Source organism: Falco punctatus, assembly GCF_963210335.1.
Source record: "Falco punctatus genome assembly, chromosome: 8".
NCBI classification, from domain to species: Eukaryota; Metazoa; Chordata; class Aves; order Falconiformes; family Falconidae; genus Falco; species Falco punctatus.
In genome coordinates this window covers 24,169,095-24,184,520 of record NC_137588.1, presented here as the reverse complement: position 1 = coordinate 24,184,520, position 15,426 = coordinate 24,169,095, and the positions used below count along the sequence as shown (strand labels likewise).

Below are 15,426 nucleotides of genomic sequence, written 5' to 3'. Positions count from 1 at the left end.
TTGGATAAGAGATTTGGAGTAGTCAAGCAACTTTACTTCCTGACTGCATAAGTCAAAATATATTTTTGCATATAACATTATTTTCCCTGGGAATTTGCCCTTCTGGCTGCATGCTTGTAATCTTATTAGCTTAGACCGTTAAGTCATTTGCTTAAACAATGAAGAAAAAAAGAAAGAATATGGTAGAACTACTTACAGCCAATCAGCATGACACAGATGGAAAAGATCTTCTCTGAGTTGGTGTTTGGAGACACATTTCCAAATCCTACACTTGTTAGACTGCTGAAGGTAAAATAAAGTGCTGTGACGTATTTGTCCTTGATGGATGGTCCAGAACTTGCATCACTATTATTGTAATGCTTTCCTAATTGTTCTCCTAAAGAATCCAGCCAGCCAATCTTTTGAGACAAGTAAGGTCTTTCTACGTTTCCAATGGCGTACCAAATGCAAGCAAGCCAGTGCGCAATTAATGCAAATATGCACATAAGGAGCATCAGAACTGCAGCACCATATTCTGAATATCTGTCCAATTTCCGTGCTACCCTCACCAAACGCAGCAGTCTAGCTGTCTTCAGAAGACCTATTAATGTTGTCGTCTGTAAAAATAAGATAGAAATTAATTTTCTCTGTTAATAAATGTACTGTCATAATAGTCAGCATGAATAAACCACTGCAAATTCCATTATTTTCTGGAATCAACAAAACCAGTAGATTAACACATTTCAATGTAACCTTAATCTATTTTTCTTTAAACTATCAATTTTATTATAAAAACAGTGAAGAAAACAATAAGAAATGCACATCTTAAGATACAGAAGTTGTCATTTTCTGCTGAATACTCTTTAATTTTGAATATACTTCTTTATCTGGACTCTTCATTCCACATTAATGGACTTAAATGATCCATTAGATTCATGATGTTTTGGCATGATAAAGTCTGTAAGTTATTGGAACATAATTATATGACTGGCCTTGCAGGTAACAAGCATTTATGACGTTTGAACAAAGCTGTGTGACTATATTTGACTTTAACTTAGAGACTTCTTGCAATGCTCTGGCACATATGTGAAGTGTAAAGGAATAAAGCAGAAAACGTCTCAAAGAGTAAGTAACTTACTCTGCAAATATTCTTCCTGTTTGTAATGGCCAGAACACTATACAGGTAAAAGAAGATGAACCACTGTGAATAGAAAATCATGGAAAAGTTCCTTTTGCCAGACTCAAGATTAATCTTCTTTTTGCATCTTTCATCCTGAATTTTGCAGGCATAGTGGTAGAGGTGACTAATAAAGGTACTATACCATTAAAAGAAAAAAAGGGTCTGTTATAAACCAGGGATTTATTCCAAGATATTTAGTGCATCCCTGCACTATGATTCATTGCAGACTTTTTGAGGCTCTGATCTTTTTAAAGGAATCTAAAGTTTATTAAAGTAAATTTACAATTTTCAATATGTAAATTGTTTTCATACTTGTTCATTCCTTGTTAAAGAGATTGACAAGATTTAAATAGTGAGTACTTAATTTCAAAACCAACTCGGCTACCTTTTCTCCTCCATTAAGTCTGAACATATATAAAAGTATTCAGTAAATGTCAAGCCTGAATAAGTTTTCAATAATTTTTTCTTCCTTTTTTGTTTTTTTTTTTTTAATGTGCATGTATATTACATAACACTTAACTGGAAAAGTTTTCTGAGCCCTACAAGCCACTCTGATGGTAATATGTGTCACGTTAGCTTTCTTTCAACAAGTACTAGACTAGTTCTTATGTTTTATTAAATTCTTGCATTTACCATGTTTTTGAGTAAAATCCCAGTTGTCAGTGGACAACTCAATATTTTGTTCATATTTTCTGAGTAAATGAACAACAAGATAATGTAAGGTAACAGTGGGTAACACTCCTTGGTTCAACTTAACATCACAGAGAATAATTTCAAGGTGAATCTCATTGCCACATAAAGAAGGCTGTTTCGTTGAATGTGACCTCAAGACTCTGAAAGATGATATACTACAAAAAGCTGAGCTTCAGCATATGACTATTGCCATCAGGTACTTTTTCTGGTAAGGTAGATCAGGCTTAAATATTTTGATCACTTAAGGAAAAGAGCAATATTAAGAAAAGCTAACATTTGTTCTTAGTGGTGTGTCAAAACCATTCTATTAGAGATGTAGTTATATCTGTACACCATGCAAGAGGCAGCATATTCTTACAGTGCCCTTTAAATAGATCAGAAGGTACATTGTGATTGCAAAATATGTCAGCAGTGTTCCACCCCATTCTTAAGATAAGACTTGCTAATATTATGCATCCTCAGTGCCAATCCCATGCTCAGATACTGCATCAGTGTGAGCTCTGGAGTATGCGGGAAGTGTATAATACAAGCAGACCCCATCTCTTCAGGGTAGAATCAGCATGAGTAAGTTTAGATAAGCTTTAAAGCATCAAGAAACTCATCCTGAGTTTGATTTTTCTTTAACAAAGTGGAGAGGCTAGAGGCTTTGACACTAAAATATAGTTAGCAGTAGTGGTGAAAAGCATGATGTTTATGCTTTACATGTTGTCCACTTCTCAGTGGAGATGTAGCCTTCATACAGTAACAGTCCACCTCCCATATGTCACTTGGCCAGGGACAGTACCTGGGATCAGAACTATCTCTGCTCAGCACTGCACCCAAGGAAGCAAAGGTCCTACTCTGTCTGTTACCCACCTTATCCCATCTGGTGCCAATGATTAATGTCTGCAAATAGCAATCTGATAGAGACTACTCTTTTCTCTGAATTGCTTGCTGCTCTGTACTCATCATACCTGGCTTTATCAGCTGGACTACAAGTTCAAGAGTTGCTGAACACTCATATCAGTTTGTTTTTTTTTTTTTAACAGTGGCAACATTTACTGTGAGCCAGAAGCACATAGGAATCTCATAGCTACAGAAACTGTGAATCTGGATTAGTAGAAGATAGGTACAGGATCATTTTCCCTCACTACAGTATATTAAGTGCAAAGTGTTCCATTTATGAAACACTTATGAAACACTTAACTGTTTGCCTAAACTGGAATTCATTAGGATCATAGCACATAAGTACATTCAGAATCTAAAATCTCTACAATACATTGAAGATACCTGTCTTAATTGGTAAAATTTATTAAAAAGATAAAGGTCTTAAGCTAACACCCATTTTAAATAGGTTCTGCCAAAACATACATTCCATTTCTTCAAATTTACTTGTTCATTGCACAAAACCAAAGTTACAGAGAAAAGTAAAATAGATCATCTTAGATTTCTCCATTGCGCTATTATATATTCTAATCTGCCAATCTAACATTTTGCTAATCAGTATAGCCAATGTAATTTTGATATTTTTGCCTTGTTTGGTTATTATGCAATTTGACCTTTGAAAAAGCCTTTTGATTTTTTCTAGCTATAGTACAGGAGGGGGCTTGGAGTAAAAGTGTATTATTTTCTTCAGTTTTCACTTTAGTAAAAGCACAAAACCCCCTCACCAATACATGCCTACAATGGTTCTTTATTGCTTACATGGTTCTCTCCATGAGCTAAGTAGAATTGTAGAATCACACAGTCTGGGTTGGAAGGGAAATTAAAGGTCATCTAGTCCACCCCGCCGCCCCCCCGCAATAAGCAAGGACATCTTCAACTAGATCAGGTGGCTCAGAGCCCCGTCCAACCTGACCTAGTATGTTTGCAGGGATGGGGCATCTACCACCTCTCTGGGCAACCTGTTCCAGTGTTTCACCACCCTCACCGTAAAAAATTTCTTCCTTGTATCTAGTCTAAATCTAACCTCCTTCAGTTTAAAACCATTACCCCTTGTCCTATTGCAACAGGCCCTGCTAAAAAGCTTGTCCCCATCTTTCTCATATGCCCCTTCTAAGTACTGCAATAATCTCTCCCCAGAGCCTTCAGTTCTCCACACTGGCCAGCTCCAACTCTCTCAGCCTTTCTTCATGGGTTAGGTGTTCCATCCTTTTTTTGGCCCTCCTCTGGATATGCTTCAACAGGTCCATGTCTTTCCTGTGCTGAGGGCTCCAAAGCTGAATGCAGTACTCCAGGTAGGGTCTCACCAGAGTGGAGTAGAGGGGCAAAATCACCTCCTTCGACCTGCTGGTCACTCTTCTTCTGATGCAGCCTAGGATATGGTTGGTCTTGTGGGCTGCAAGTGCACATTGCCAGCTCATGTCCAGCTTTTTGTCCACCAGTACCCCAAGGTTCTTTTCAGCAGGACTGCTCTCAATTCCTTCGTCCCCCAGCCTGAATTGATACTGGGGGTTGCCACAATCCAGGTGCAGGACCCTGCATTTGACCTTGTTGAACCCTGTAAGGTTCCCGTGGGTCCCCTTTCTTGAGCTTGTTCAGGTTCCTTTAGAGGGCATCCTGTCCTTCAGGCATGTCAACCGCACCACTTAGCTTGGTGCTGTCCGCAGACTTGTTGACGGTGCACTTGAGCCCTCTATGTCATTGAGGAAGATATTAAACAGTACTGGTCCCAATACAAACACCTGAGGGACACCACTTGTCACTGATCTCCACCTGGACATTGAGCTGTTGACCTCTACTGCCTGGATGTGACCATCCAATCAGTTCCTCATCCACCAAACAGCCCACCCATCAAATAAATACCTCTCCAATTTAGAGAGAAGGATGATGTGGGGGACTGTGTCAAAGGCATTACAGAAGTCCAGATAGATGACATCTGTAGCTCTTACCTTGTCCACTGATGTAGTCATTCCATCATAGAAGGCCATCGGGTTGGCCAGGCAGGACTTGCCCTTGGTGAAGCCACGCTGGCTATATCAAATCACCTCCCTGTTCTCCATGTGGCTTAGTATAACTTCTAGGAGGATCTGTTCTATGATCTTTCCAGGCCCAAAGGTGAGGCTGACAAGACTGCCATGACTTCTCAAATATCAAAAATTCAAAACAAAAAATGGAGGGTGGCTTGGCAGCTACACCAGCCTATTCCCTTGGGACTCTGGGATGCATCTCATCAGGTCCCGTAGACTTATGTATGTATGTTCAGGTTCCTCAGGTGGTCACAAACATGATCTCTTACAATGGGAGAAACTTTGCTCCTCCAGTCACCATCTTGTGGTCCATCCACTTGAGAGGTGTGGGAAGAGAGATTGCCAGTGAAGACTGAAGTACTGTTGAGTTACCTATTTGCCAGTCTTGCTCATTGGGGAGGTACACTTTCTTTGACCTTCCTTTTCTGGCTGACATACCTGTGGAAGCCCTTCTTGTTATTCTCTGCACCCCTTGCCAAGTTCAGCTCCATCTGCACCTTGGCCTTCATGACCCCATCCCTACAAAACTGGGCAGGATCCCTACACTCTTCCCAAGATACCTGTCCCTGTTTTCACTGCCTGTGCATCTCCTTTGTACCCTTCACTTTGACCAGCAGGTCTCAGCTAATCCATGCTGCAATCTTGCCTTCCTTTCTAGATTTCTTACACCTGGGAATCGAGAGCTCTTGCACTTTATGGAAAGTATCCTTAAAGGTCTGTCAGCTCTTTTCTGCTCCCTTGTCTCTGAGGGCAGTCTCCCAGGGGGTATTAGTAACTCCTCGAAGAGCTGGAAGTTTGCTTTCTAAAATTCAGGGTCCTGACCTTACTCCTTGCATGACCCGTATCCCTCAGGATGATGAGCTGATGGATAGAACCACATAGAAGGCACTTTTAGTTGTTTTGGAATAATTATTCAGTTCTTCTAATAAGAAGCTTGAAAAAGGGTAATGTTTGTCAATTGTTTTTTCGCCAGGCTGCTGATTTTTTTTTTAACCAAATCCTTACATAATTACAGTGGGGTATCCTTAACTCTGATTAGTCCTCTCCTTTAATAGTGAGATTGGTTTATACCCTCAATTTCTCAAGCCCTGGTGCTGAAATGACCACAGCAGGGAGCTATTTTGATGGACAGCAACTGATTACAGCATGATTTGAAAGAGGAGGGCATCAGTCTATCTGATTAAAGAGGGTGTCATTCATTAGTTATTATTGTACAATGCTGGAAGAGGAAGCTGGTATCACCTGATTCATTATCTGCATAAGGGGTATTCTGCCTGTGTAAAAAGCCATTTACAACTCATGACTTTGTCACTGATGGCCAAATCCTTAGGTTTTCTCTAGATATTTTTTAAATTTCTTTTTTTTTTTTATTTCTTCATAACTTCCATTACTGTTAATGTATAAATCTATATTTCCATCTCTTATTTGTCTCTTTTTTAAACCAAATAACCCACTGATGTGTATGAGTAGCTCTTCCAATGTGCATTAATGTCACTTGCTTACACAGTATTTCATTTGCTATAGGGTCCTTTCCAGCTTCTTGGTATTATAAAGTCCTCAGTTTCTCAATAATTTCCTGTCACCTACATTTTGTGTTAAAACCATCATCAACCTTTTTTGCAGCCTGTAAGTAAATCTATTAAATACAAGTACTATAGCATCAAGCACAGTTAACTCTTTTCTCTCTCAGAAAAATCTCGAATACATGCCAGAATTTGGCCTTTCAGACTATGCTCCATTACCTTAATAGCCTCTTCTGAGCACTGTGTCATTGTTGAAGATCTTTATGCTGTATGCATCATGATACTGCTGAAAATGTTAGTACAAACACCAATTAAACAAAAATACTTCAACTAACCAAATCTTATTTATAGCAGGGTACTGGTACTTCAACTGCTGTTGATAAAGGACTGCCAAAATGGTCTACAAATGTCTGCTCAAGCAGTGCGGGGGTTCCTCTTTGCTTCATCTTGAAAAACAATTAAAGGAAGAAAAACTTGATACTAAGTGCTTCTCTGAGACTAGCCAGCCACCTAAATAATTTCCAGAGACTTTACCCTAAAGCTGTATCATCCTGGTCTGTACTCATTTCACAGAGCTGCTAATACAAAGGCAGACTGCCTGTACCATCAGCTATGCAGTCTTCAGTGTAAAAGATTTGAAATTCATTGGAATAGGTTTTCCAAGTAAATTGCTAAATTGAGTACAGGAAACCATATTACTCTCTTCTTGAGATGTTTTCTGAGCTTGATTTTGAAATATATTTTAATTTGGAAGAGGGTAAAGTACTGATTCCATCAGTAGAGATGCAGTCAGGACTACGAGACTCAATCTCTAATTCTAGAAATGTGAGATTCTTCTTTTCAGTTTGCTTTACCAGATAGGCTGTGTAACAGAGTGAAGACATCAAAACCAAGAGAACAAGGGTACTTTTACTTGTATGTCTTCATTTTAGCCCAAACTCATCTATTTTCTTGATTTATTGCTACAAATAGAAGACACATTCACTCTTATGTTTTGTGAGTATGCTGGATACATACATCATGGTGTATTTATTTTAATTCTCTAAGGTAGCATTTTCCCTGCTGATAATGCTATTAAATTATGTTCTGTAAAATAGCTCTGGTCACTACTATTTGTAAACAGTAAAAGGAAAAGCCTTCATGCTTTTCTGCATATTTCAGCTGAGTGTTCTCTTTGGTGTCAATTTAATAAAACTATAAATATGAAAATATTCTTTCTGAAGCTGTTACCATCACTTGTTTGTATGCTTTATTGCAGTAGGTTCTAGATGAAAGGGAAGAAGCTTTGGTTATCTATATATCCATGTGATTTTTCCTTACAACGTATCTGTCTTTGAAGTGAAAAGCTGATCAATACATTCAAAGGCACATTATTTTAAATGCATATATATATAAATATCTAGTAATATTAAGCAGCATTCTACTTGTATATGCACACCATCTATAAGTGTGCTTTAAGAAGCTGTGCCACTGCAACTGTTATTTGTTTAAAAACCAAACCAGATTCCTCAGCTGAGCATAATGATTAAAAGCTATCAAAAGAATAGAAAGTAAAAAGTCCATCTAGTCATTATTATCTTCCCAAGTATCAGGGATGCCACTTAACATTTATGATACACACCCCAAAAAAGAGAATAGTTTACTACCAGCCATAATAATTTTGTATTGAGTCTGCTTAAACAGGAAACAATAACTTAAAATTATATTAGTTCCCTATTTTAGAAATTTGGAAGTTAACTGTCTTACTCTGTTACTTTCCTATGGTTGAAAAAGAATGACTCAAACAGAAGCATTCAGAAATTGCTGTATGTGGTATTTGGATTATTATCTGCTGCCCTTTCTAGACTCGGTTTGATATCAAGGTGTTTTAAAGCTGGGTGAGCACACATGGAGCTCTCTTTGGAGCTTATGTTGTTTAATAAAAAGACTATTCTATACAATTGTTTGTAGGAGTTCTTATTTAAAGAATCTCTAGATGACAAAAAAGAACCATTTTATAAGAAAGATAACCCTTATGACTGAAAAAAATCTATTAGATGAAACGTGCTCTATTCTAACAGTTATACCTTTTCTGCTTCTTGCTAAACTATGAAAAAGGGATCATTGGAGAAATATTACAGTTAGCAACATAGGAAGCAAAACTACAGTAAGTAGCAGCTTAGAAAAAGTGATTGACATATTCAGTACCATGAATGAGAGAAATCATGATGGCATGGTGAAGGGGTCATAATCTGTATATTTTATTGCTGCTTAGGTAAACTAACTAGTTTTTACAGATCATGAAACTGTTCAATTACTAGGTTTTGAGGGAATAAAGAATTAATTCACTCATATCTGAAACACTGCAAAAGTCATTACATGGTGCAATAATTTATGTTCCAAGTTCTGTGTTTTTGTATTTGTGTACTCAGCTGCCACAATGCACTTGTTTGCTACTAATTTGTACCATTATTTTATGTTAAAGTTATCCTTTTAATATCACTTTAGCACCTGGCACTTTATTATTAAGAACGTCTGTAACAGGGGAGGTGTGGAAGAATGATGTTCAGGGTCAAATCCAAACAGCACTCCTTTAATGAACTCTGGAATTGGTCCCCATTGTAATTCTTGGTGTTCCACGCTTCCAATCACTGAACATAATTTTTGACATTGATTAGTTCTCAGTGATTGGAAAGGGATGCAGACACACCTGAAGGGAAATGATGTGGTCCAAGTTAGAAGTAATGCCATTGTCAAAATGTTTGTCTTTCATGTGTCTATACTATCAAAACTACAGAAAAAAAATCTGCAGAAAGACTGAGACCTACCACCAATAATGAGTGCAAAAGTTGATTAAAGTTTCCTTAAATTTCTGGGCTTTTTAGTCACAATCTGAGTAGAAAAGCTTTCTTTTGGTAAGAGAACCATTAACATGTTCCATCTGTGCTTTTTACTTACTCTCTTCTTACTGCATTCCTTTAAGAAAATTTATTTCTTCTGCATGCTCTTACCTACATGTTTCTCCAGATTCCTTATGTACCTTGAGTGTGTATGCTCATATTCAAATTAGTAGGGATATCACTATGGATTAGGAATGTTACATTGATTTCTATGACTGCTGAATAAGACCACATTATTATAATAATTTTTCAGAAGTACGAGACAGGAAACCTTCTTATTACATAAAATGTATGAAAATAAGTTTAAGAAAAGGATGATTTATAATCATCCTACTTATGAAAGTTTTAAGGTTGAATATGCTCACAAGACTCTCAAGGCCATGTAGGTATGTGCCAGTTGTTTTATACTGACCCTTAAAGGCATACTTAATTAAGTTTACATGTAATTTGTGAGGATAGCTAGGGTATCAGAATTCAGATCAGGCTTTTGGAGTGGACATAACAATTTTTACTGTCACAGCAAATTAACAAAAAGGATATAATTTGAAAACAAAAACATTTTTGCATTCTCTGTATCATAACATGGAGACACACAGTCAGATCAGTAAATTTTCATGCTGAAAGTTGCTGATTAATATGCAGTTTTCACCTTTCTCTTCTCAATTAATGAGATGCACATATGGTTGACAAAACTGTCTGTTTCTCTTATGTCAATATGTGCAAAATGGTATTTTTAATAAATGGATTTGTGTCCTTTGAAAAGTGAATGAATCATATTTTGCTTGGTTTGCTGCTTTTTTAAATGAAAAAAACCAAACCCTGCTGTATTCTATGCATCAAAACTCCCCCCCCCCCCCCCCCCCCCAATCTCTACTTGTCAGTTCACTTTTCATCAACAAATATAACTTTAGCATTTCTTAAATTAAATAAAATTCTTTGGAAGGAGATAGAACTAGGTCAGGCATCCAGAACATAGTGTATATTTTGTACACCTTGGGGCAATTTTCAGATGCATATATTGAACTCTTTTGTAACCTACTGTACAGATAGGGTAAGGACATTAGTCATGTCTGGCAAGGTTATCCCCATATAATATTTTTTCCTTTCTTTTGGTAGTCCATATTCTTGATAAAATAGTCAACAGCCAAATTTTTTTGTTAACTGGTATAGTTCACACTACAACTAATGTTTTACACTGAGTAAAGATATGATCTAAAGATTTTGCACAGAGAAAATTTATTCTAATGCTTTCATGCCAACACAACACTTATATGCATTAAGAGCAGTTTTTACAAAGCAAGCAGCAAATCAAAGGAGAACTTAAATAAAAGTGTTTGAACAAATCCTTCATGCATGATATACTTATTTCATTATTTATAAAGGCAGTATCATATATGGTATAATTGAAAAATACTAGCTGAATCATTCAGCTTGTTCTCCTATCAATGAAAGCTAGTACTCTACATTATTCTACCAAGGAAGATTTATTCTTAGTTTAACTTTAGAAGATGGGGTGGAACTACTAAATAGCCTATTAACTGACAAGCAAAAAATATACTAGAATATACAGATTATTATAGTAAAGTCAAAGCTTAAGATTTAAGATTTTTTACTCATTTAACCTTACCTCTTCAGAGCCAGAGCCAAAAATCAGGAGGTCAAAAGGTATTGCAGCAACCATGTCAATTAGGAACCAGCCTTTGAAGTAGTGAATTGCTATTTTTGCTGGGTCACTTACCACTTCTTCATTCTGGTTTACATATGTTGTTCTGAAGTTTATTAGAATGTCAATGATAAACATAATATCCACAATTAAGTCTACAACATTCAGTGGGCTGCAAGAATATCCACATTCTCTCCTCTTCCGTTCCTCACTATCATTCAGAAGGAAGGCAGCAGAGTAAGGGGTGAATATGGCAGTGTATATTACCAGCAACAAAATGAGCCAGTCCCAGACGGCTTTGAAAGGACTATAGTGCAATATAGTAAACTTGTTGATGCGAGGTGTCTGGAGTTTATATTCTGGTAGAACGTCAGCCCCTAAGGATAGAACCTAGAATAAGAAATATACCATGTCAATAATCAGGCAGCGTATATATATCTACTTTCAGTAAACTTAGCAAATACAGAGCTAACTTAAAGAGTACTTTATTGTAATTTTGAGCATTAAGCTTCAATTACTTGGTGTTTTGGCAAAATAAACTTCTGTGAAATTCCTAATCTCTGCCAGGTCCAATAAATTAATTGACAATTTTACACAGCTAGTTGATTCTTGTTCCCTCTAGCAACCTTTAAGTGGCATATCTGGTCCATAAAATCTGCATAATTAAGCATGTCATCAAATTCATTTATCTACCACATGGTAACCTTGCCAGCCTGTTCACGGCCAGTGAATGACTTTTTGCAGTGATGCAGTGATGCAGTGATGCAGTGTTTTTCTCCCAAAGCAAATCTATTATCATCTGCTTAAGTTCACTGCACAAGAGTCTACTCTCTTTAGAAGATGTTTCGGCAACCAGAAATAAAAAAGTTAGAGAAAGATCTATGAGTGTCCTTGACAGCTATTGCCACTTTCAGTTTTGTGGTGGGGAAAACTTTCACACAGACAAATTTCACTGAGGCTATAGTACAGCTAAAGGTGTGACAAAGAAGCTTATCACAGAAATATTTCCTTTTGCTTCACTGCTACTTTTGTCAATGTCTAAAGCTTGTTATCTTTCCTTTAAAAGTATAGATTTGTTATCTGTTGGTGTTATCCAAGTTGGATTTAAATTTTATTTGGAAGGGATTATGTTTGTAAGCACTGCTTGATTTGCTGGCTCTAGAAGCTGACGTTTACTTTCTTGCAAAGAAAAAGCATAGTGTGGGCACCAGATAAAACAAATTTCCTTTGGCTGCTCCTCCAATTTGATATGAAGGAACAAAACTTTTAAAGATATGAAGGTAGATTACGTTTTCATCCCAATTCAATGCTTGGCGTAGTTACAGAGACTGTCAGTAGTGATGTTAATTATTGCCTTCTGTGCTGCAAGTGCTCTCCAAATCCTACGGGACTCAGATCACCACTTCATTTTACACAGACCAATGAACAAACATCAGATGGTGACTACCTCCAGTTGCTACCTATTTGGGCAAGTGACATATTCAAGAAATCTTCTACCCATTTTCCACCAGTTACTTCTACTTATTCCATATTCCCCTGGTACTTAAAAACTGTTTAAAAAATCAGATCTTTCAAAAATAATAAAAATGAATAATTATACTGAAATGAAATGATGCCTGGAAGGAGAAGTACCGTGTCAGCAACATTGCCAACTTTTATTTCCTTTTTGTTTGGTAGTAAGTAGTTAGGGATTTGAGTTTTCAGCTTGTTCAAGATCGAGGAATTTAATGCTCCTTGAACATAATCTTAGAAGATTATAATGGTCAGCACACTCCTTTCTGTTTAACTTTCCAGCAGCAAGTGTGTATAAACCTTAGATCCTATCCTTAGTAATCTAAGTGGCACTTCTTATTCAGTGAGGTTCTACTTTGAAAATGTTGTGAGAACACCAGGGTTAATAACTGCTCTTCTTTGAACTATGAAGAAAGAAACAATTAAGCCATCCAAAAGATTATATGGTACCTTCAAGCAGCCATTAAGCACCAGACTGAGGTGATGGTAGAGGCTGTTCATCTATTTTTTATATTGTAACTAGGACTTGCAGTTAAGTAATGGTGCTAGCTATTTTTTATGCATTAAACACACTAGCTGACAGCAAGCTGAAGCATAGGCATTACTTAGTCTTTTAAGCAGTCTTAATACTTTCAGACCCCCACCTGGTGAGTTGACAAGAATGTTTTCCTAGTAGATGAGAGCACTGTGGCTATATGTGGCAAGAAAACTGCTATTTGTGAAATGTATATCAGTGTTTTTCTGCTGGATATTCAGACAATGAAGAAAATGGATTAGACAACAAGAAAAGCAAAGCTCACTCTACATGTTTCTTGCAGTTGCTTGAAAATTCCAGCCAGTGTGCTTCACTTAGAACAACACATAATGTAAATTGGATTTTTTTGCCTGAAATCTGGCTCCTATTCTCATTTCAGTTACATTTATTCCTAGGCTGGTCTAGACTGAGTTAGGTGAAACTGAAGAGTAAAAAAAACCCCTGCCTATTAGGCAAGATGAGAGAACAGAAGTATCAAAGTGATCATAGCAGAAATGGAACCGACATTTTCATGGTAGTTTCTTAGACACACACAAGAGGAGAGGCTGACTGTTGGTTGTGAGTTTCATACTCATAATGTGATATAGAACTTACATGCTGTATTGCTTATTCCCATGTAACAGGAAGTGAAAACAAACACTGTTAACTATTTTTGTTGGCTGGATTAAGAGAAAAAAGATGGGACTATGTTTCTCAAAAAAATCAGAGTTGCACATAGATACAAAAGAGAAAACAAATTATTTGGTTTCATGTTGGCAGTTACAATAGAGACTGACTGAACATGTGAATTTATCCTTTTTTTATCCTGTTGTGTGACCGCCTTGCAAGGCTTTAGTGTTGGCATTGGCCAATCTTCACAATCTTGGCTAGATGGAAGACTTCAGTGTACTTAGCAATCCACTCAGAAGAACTATACTGCTTCCACTTGCTTAAAATAGACGTTGACAAATACACTGTTAGTGCAAAGTCATTTTATTAACCTATCTCTTCTGGACAGTGAAACTCTCTTTATAGTTTGGATTGTAAAATAGGTGGCTTAGGGAATGAAATGTGTTTAAGAGTAAGGAGCACCACTGGGACAAGACTAAAGCTTTACACTTAAAAAATTTCTGAACCTTGGGACATGACATGATGGGGAAGCCAAGCTTCCTTCCATCTTACTAAAGAGAAGACTATAATACTAAGTAGCAAAAGTCATACTAGCTGCAATTAATCAATTAAAATGATAAAAAAATAATTGGAGGCTGTTCATCCTCGATGAAATTCCATCTCATGCTGGTTTTGCTTGAAGAAAGCGGGAATGCATTTTTAACTGGTGTGTTTTACAAGCAGTATTAGGTGATAAGATTTATTCTGTTTAAAATGAGAAAATGTCAAATTTAAATAAACTGTATTGTATTTTGCCTTTGATTAGAGAATTTTGATCTAAAATTCAGCTTTTCCTGTGTGTTCCTGTTTATTCCATTTACTGTTAAACCAGTGCTGCTGCAAGCTTGAAGACTTTCCGTTTAAACACATTTTTTGACTCTGAGAATCTTGCTTCAGGTGTTTCACACAGATAGGGCTGGTGAACATCTTTTGCTCTTTTTAGGTTCATGTGTTCACTTGCTAAGATCACAAGTTCAAGGGGGCACTTATTATAGAAGGGCTGCCACCAGATACCTGGAAAAATATGGAGTGAGATCAAAGTAGCTGTCATAAATTCACACGGTTTTAGAGAGATTTATCTTTCTGAAGTGTTTGGTAGCTGTTAGTTTCTCAAAGATAACAGTAGTTCACTGAAATGGAAAGAAAAGATATTTAAGAAGAATGAAAATTTATCAATGGCTGCTGTTCTGTTAAGGAAAAGGAGTAGGAACTGTATGTACCAGAGGTACTATCAGATAACAACTAATTAAAAAAAAAAAAAAAAAAAAAAAAGAAAAAGAAAAAAGAGAGATTCAGTAAGCCTTTATCATTTTAAACTGGGTTGAACTGTTTGTGGTGCTATCTCTTTTTTGACAGTTCTTACATCTTTCTCCTCAAGAAAACCTGCTTGGTACTGGATAACATTTCTGCCTTGTGTTGTGTTCAACAATGTTTTGCACAGTGTTTCTTGGTGAAGTGTCAAGGAGGCAAACTGGGCTGATGTGCTTTGCAGCACATTGGCCATATGCTTCATGGGAAAATTGGTTTGTCTAGGGGACTCTTGTTATAGGCTCTGCAGCACCACATGCAGCAACAACGTTTGACATTTCTTGGAGAAACACAAAGATTCTTCGCTGTATAATTTCTTTTATAAAATAGAATATGTAGGCAAAATGTTGGATGACCTGGGAATTATGTGCTTGTCTCTGCCATTGAGTTTCTCGGTGATCTTAGGCAAGCTGACATTTAACCTCTCTAACTTCTGTCAAGTAGAGAGAATAATATTTACCCACTAATCTGAAAGCATCCTGCAAAGGATAATGAGTGGAAAGCATACATAGAAGCTGTTATGCAACAGCAATGAGTTATCATCATTCTTACTCCTCT

General features: G+C 36.9%; 1 protein-coding gene across 3 annotated transcripts in view; it reads right to left on the bottom strand.

Annotated features, from left to right (window-relative positions):
- Positions 1-15,426, bottom strand: part of KCNH7 (potassium voltage-gated channel subfamily H member 7) — a 232,842-nt gene that overhangs the window by 41,236 nt on the left and 176,180 nt on the right. For all 3 annotated transcript variants that reach the window (XM_080399102.1, XM_080399103.1, XM_080399104.1), the window contains 2 exons: positions 10,830-11,255; positions 197-596 (listed from right to left, as the gene is read on the bottom strand). In XM_080399102.1, coding sequence (XP_080255228.1) covers positions 197-596; positions 10,830-11,255 — 826 coding nt within the window. The remainder of the gene's footprint in view (positions 1-196; positions 597-10,829; positions 11,256-15,426) is intronic.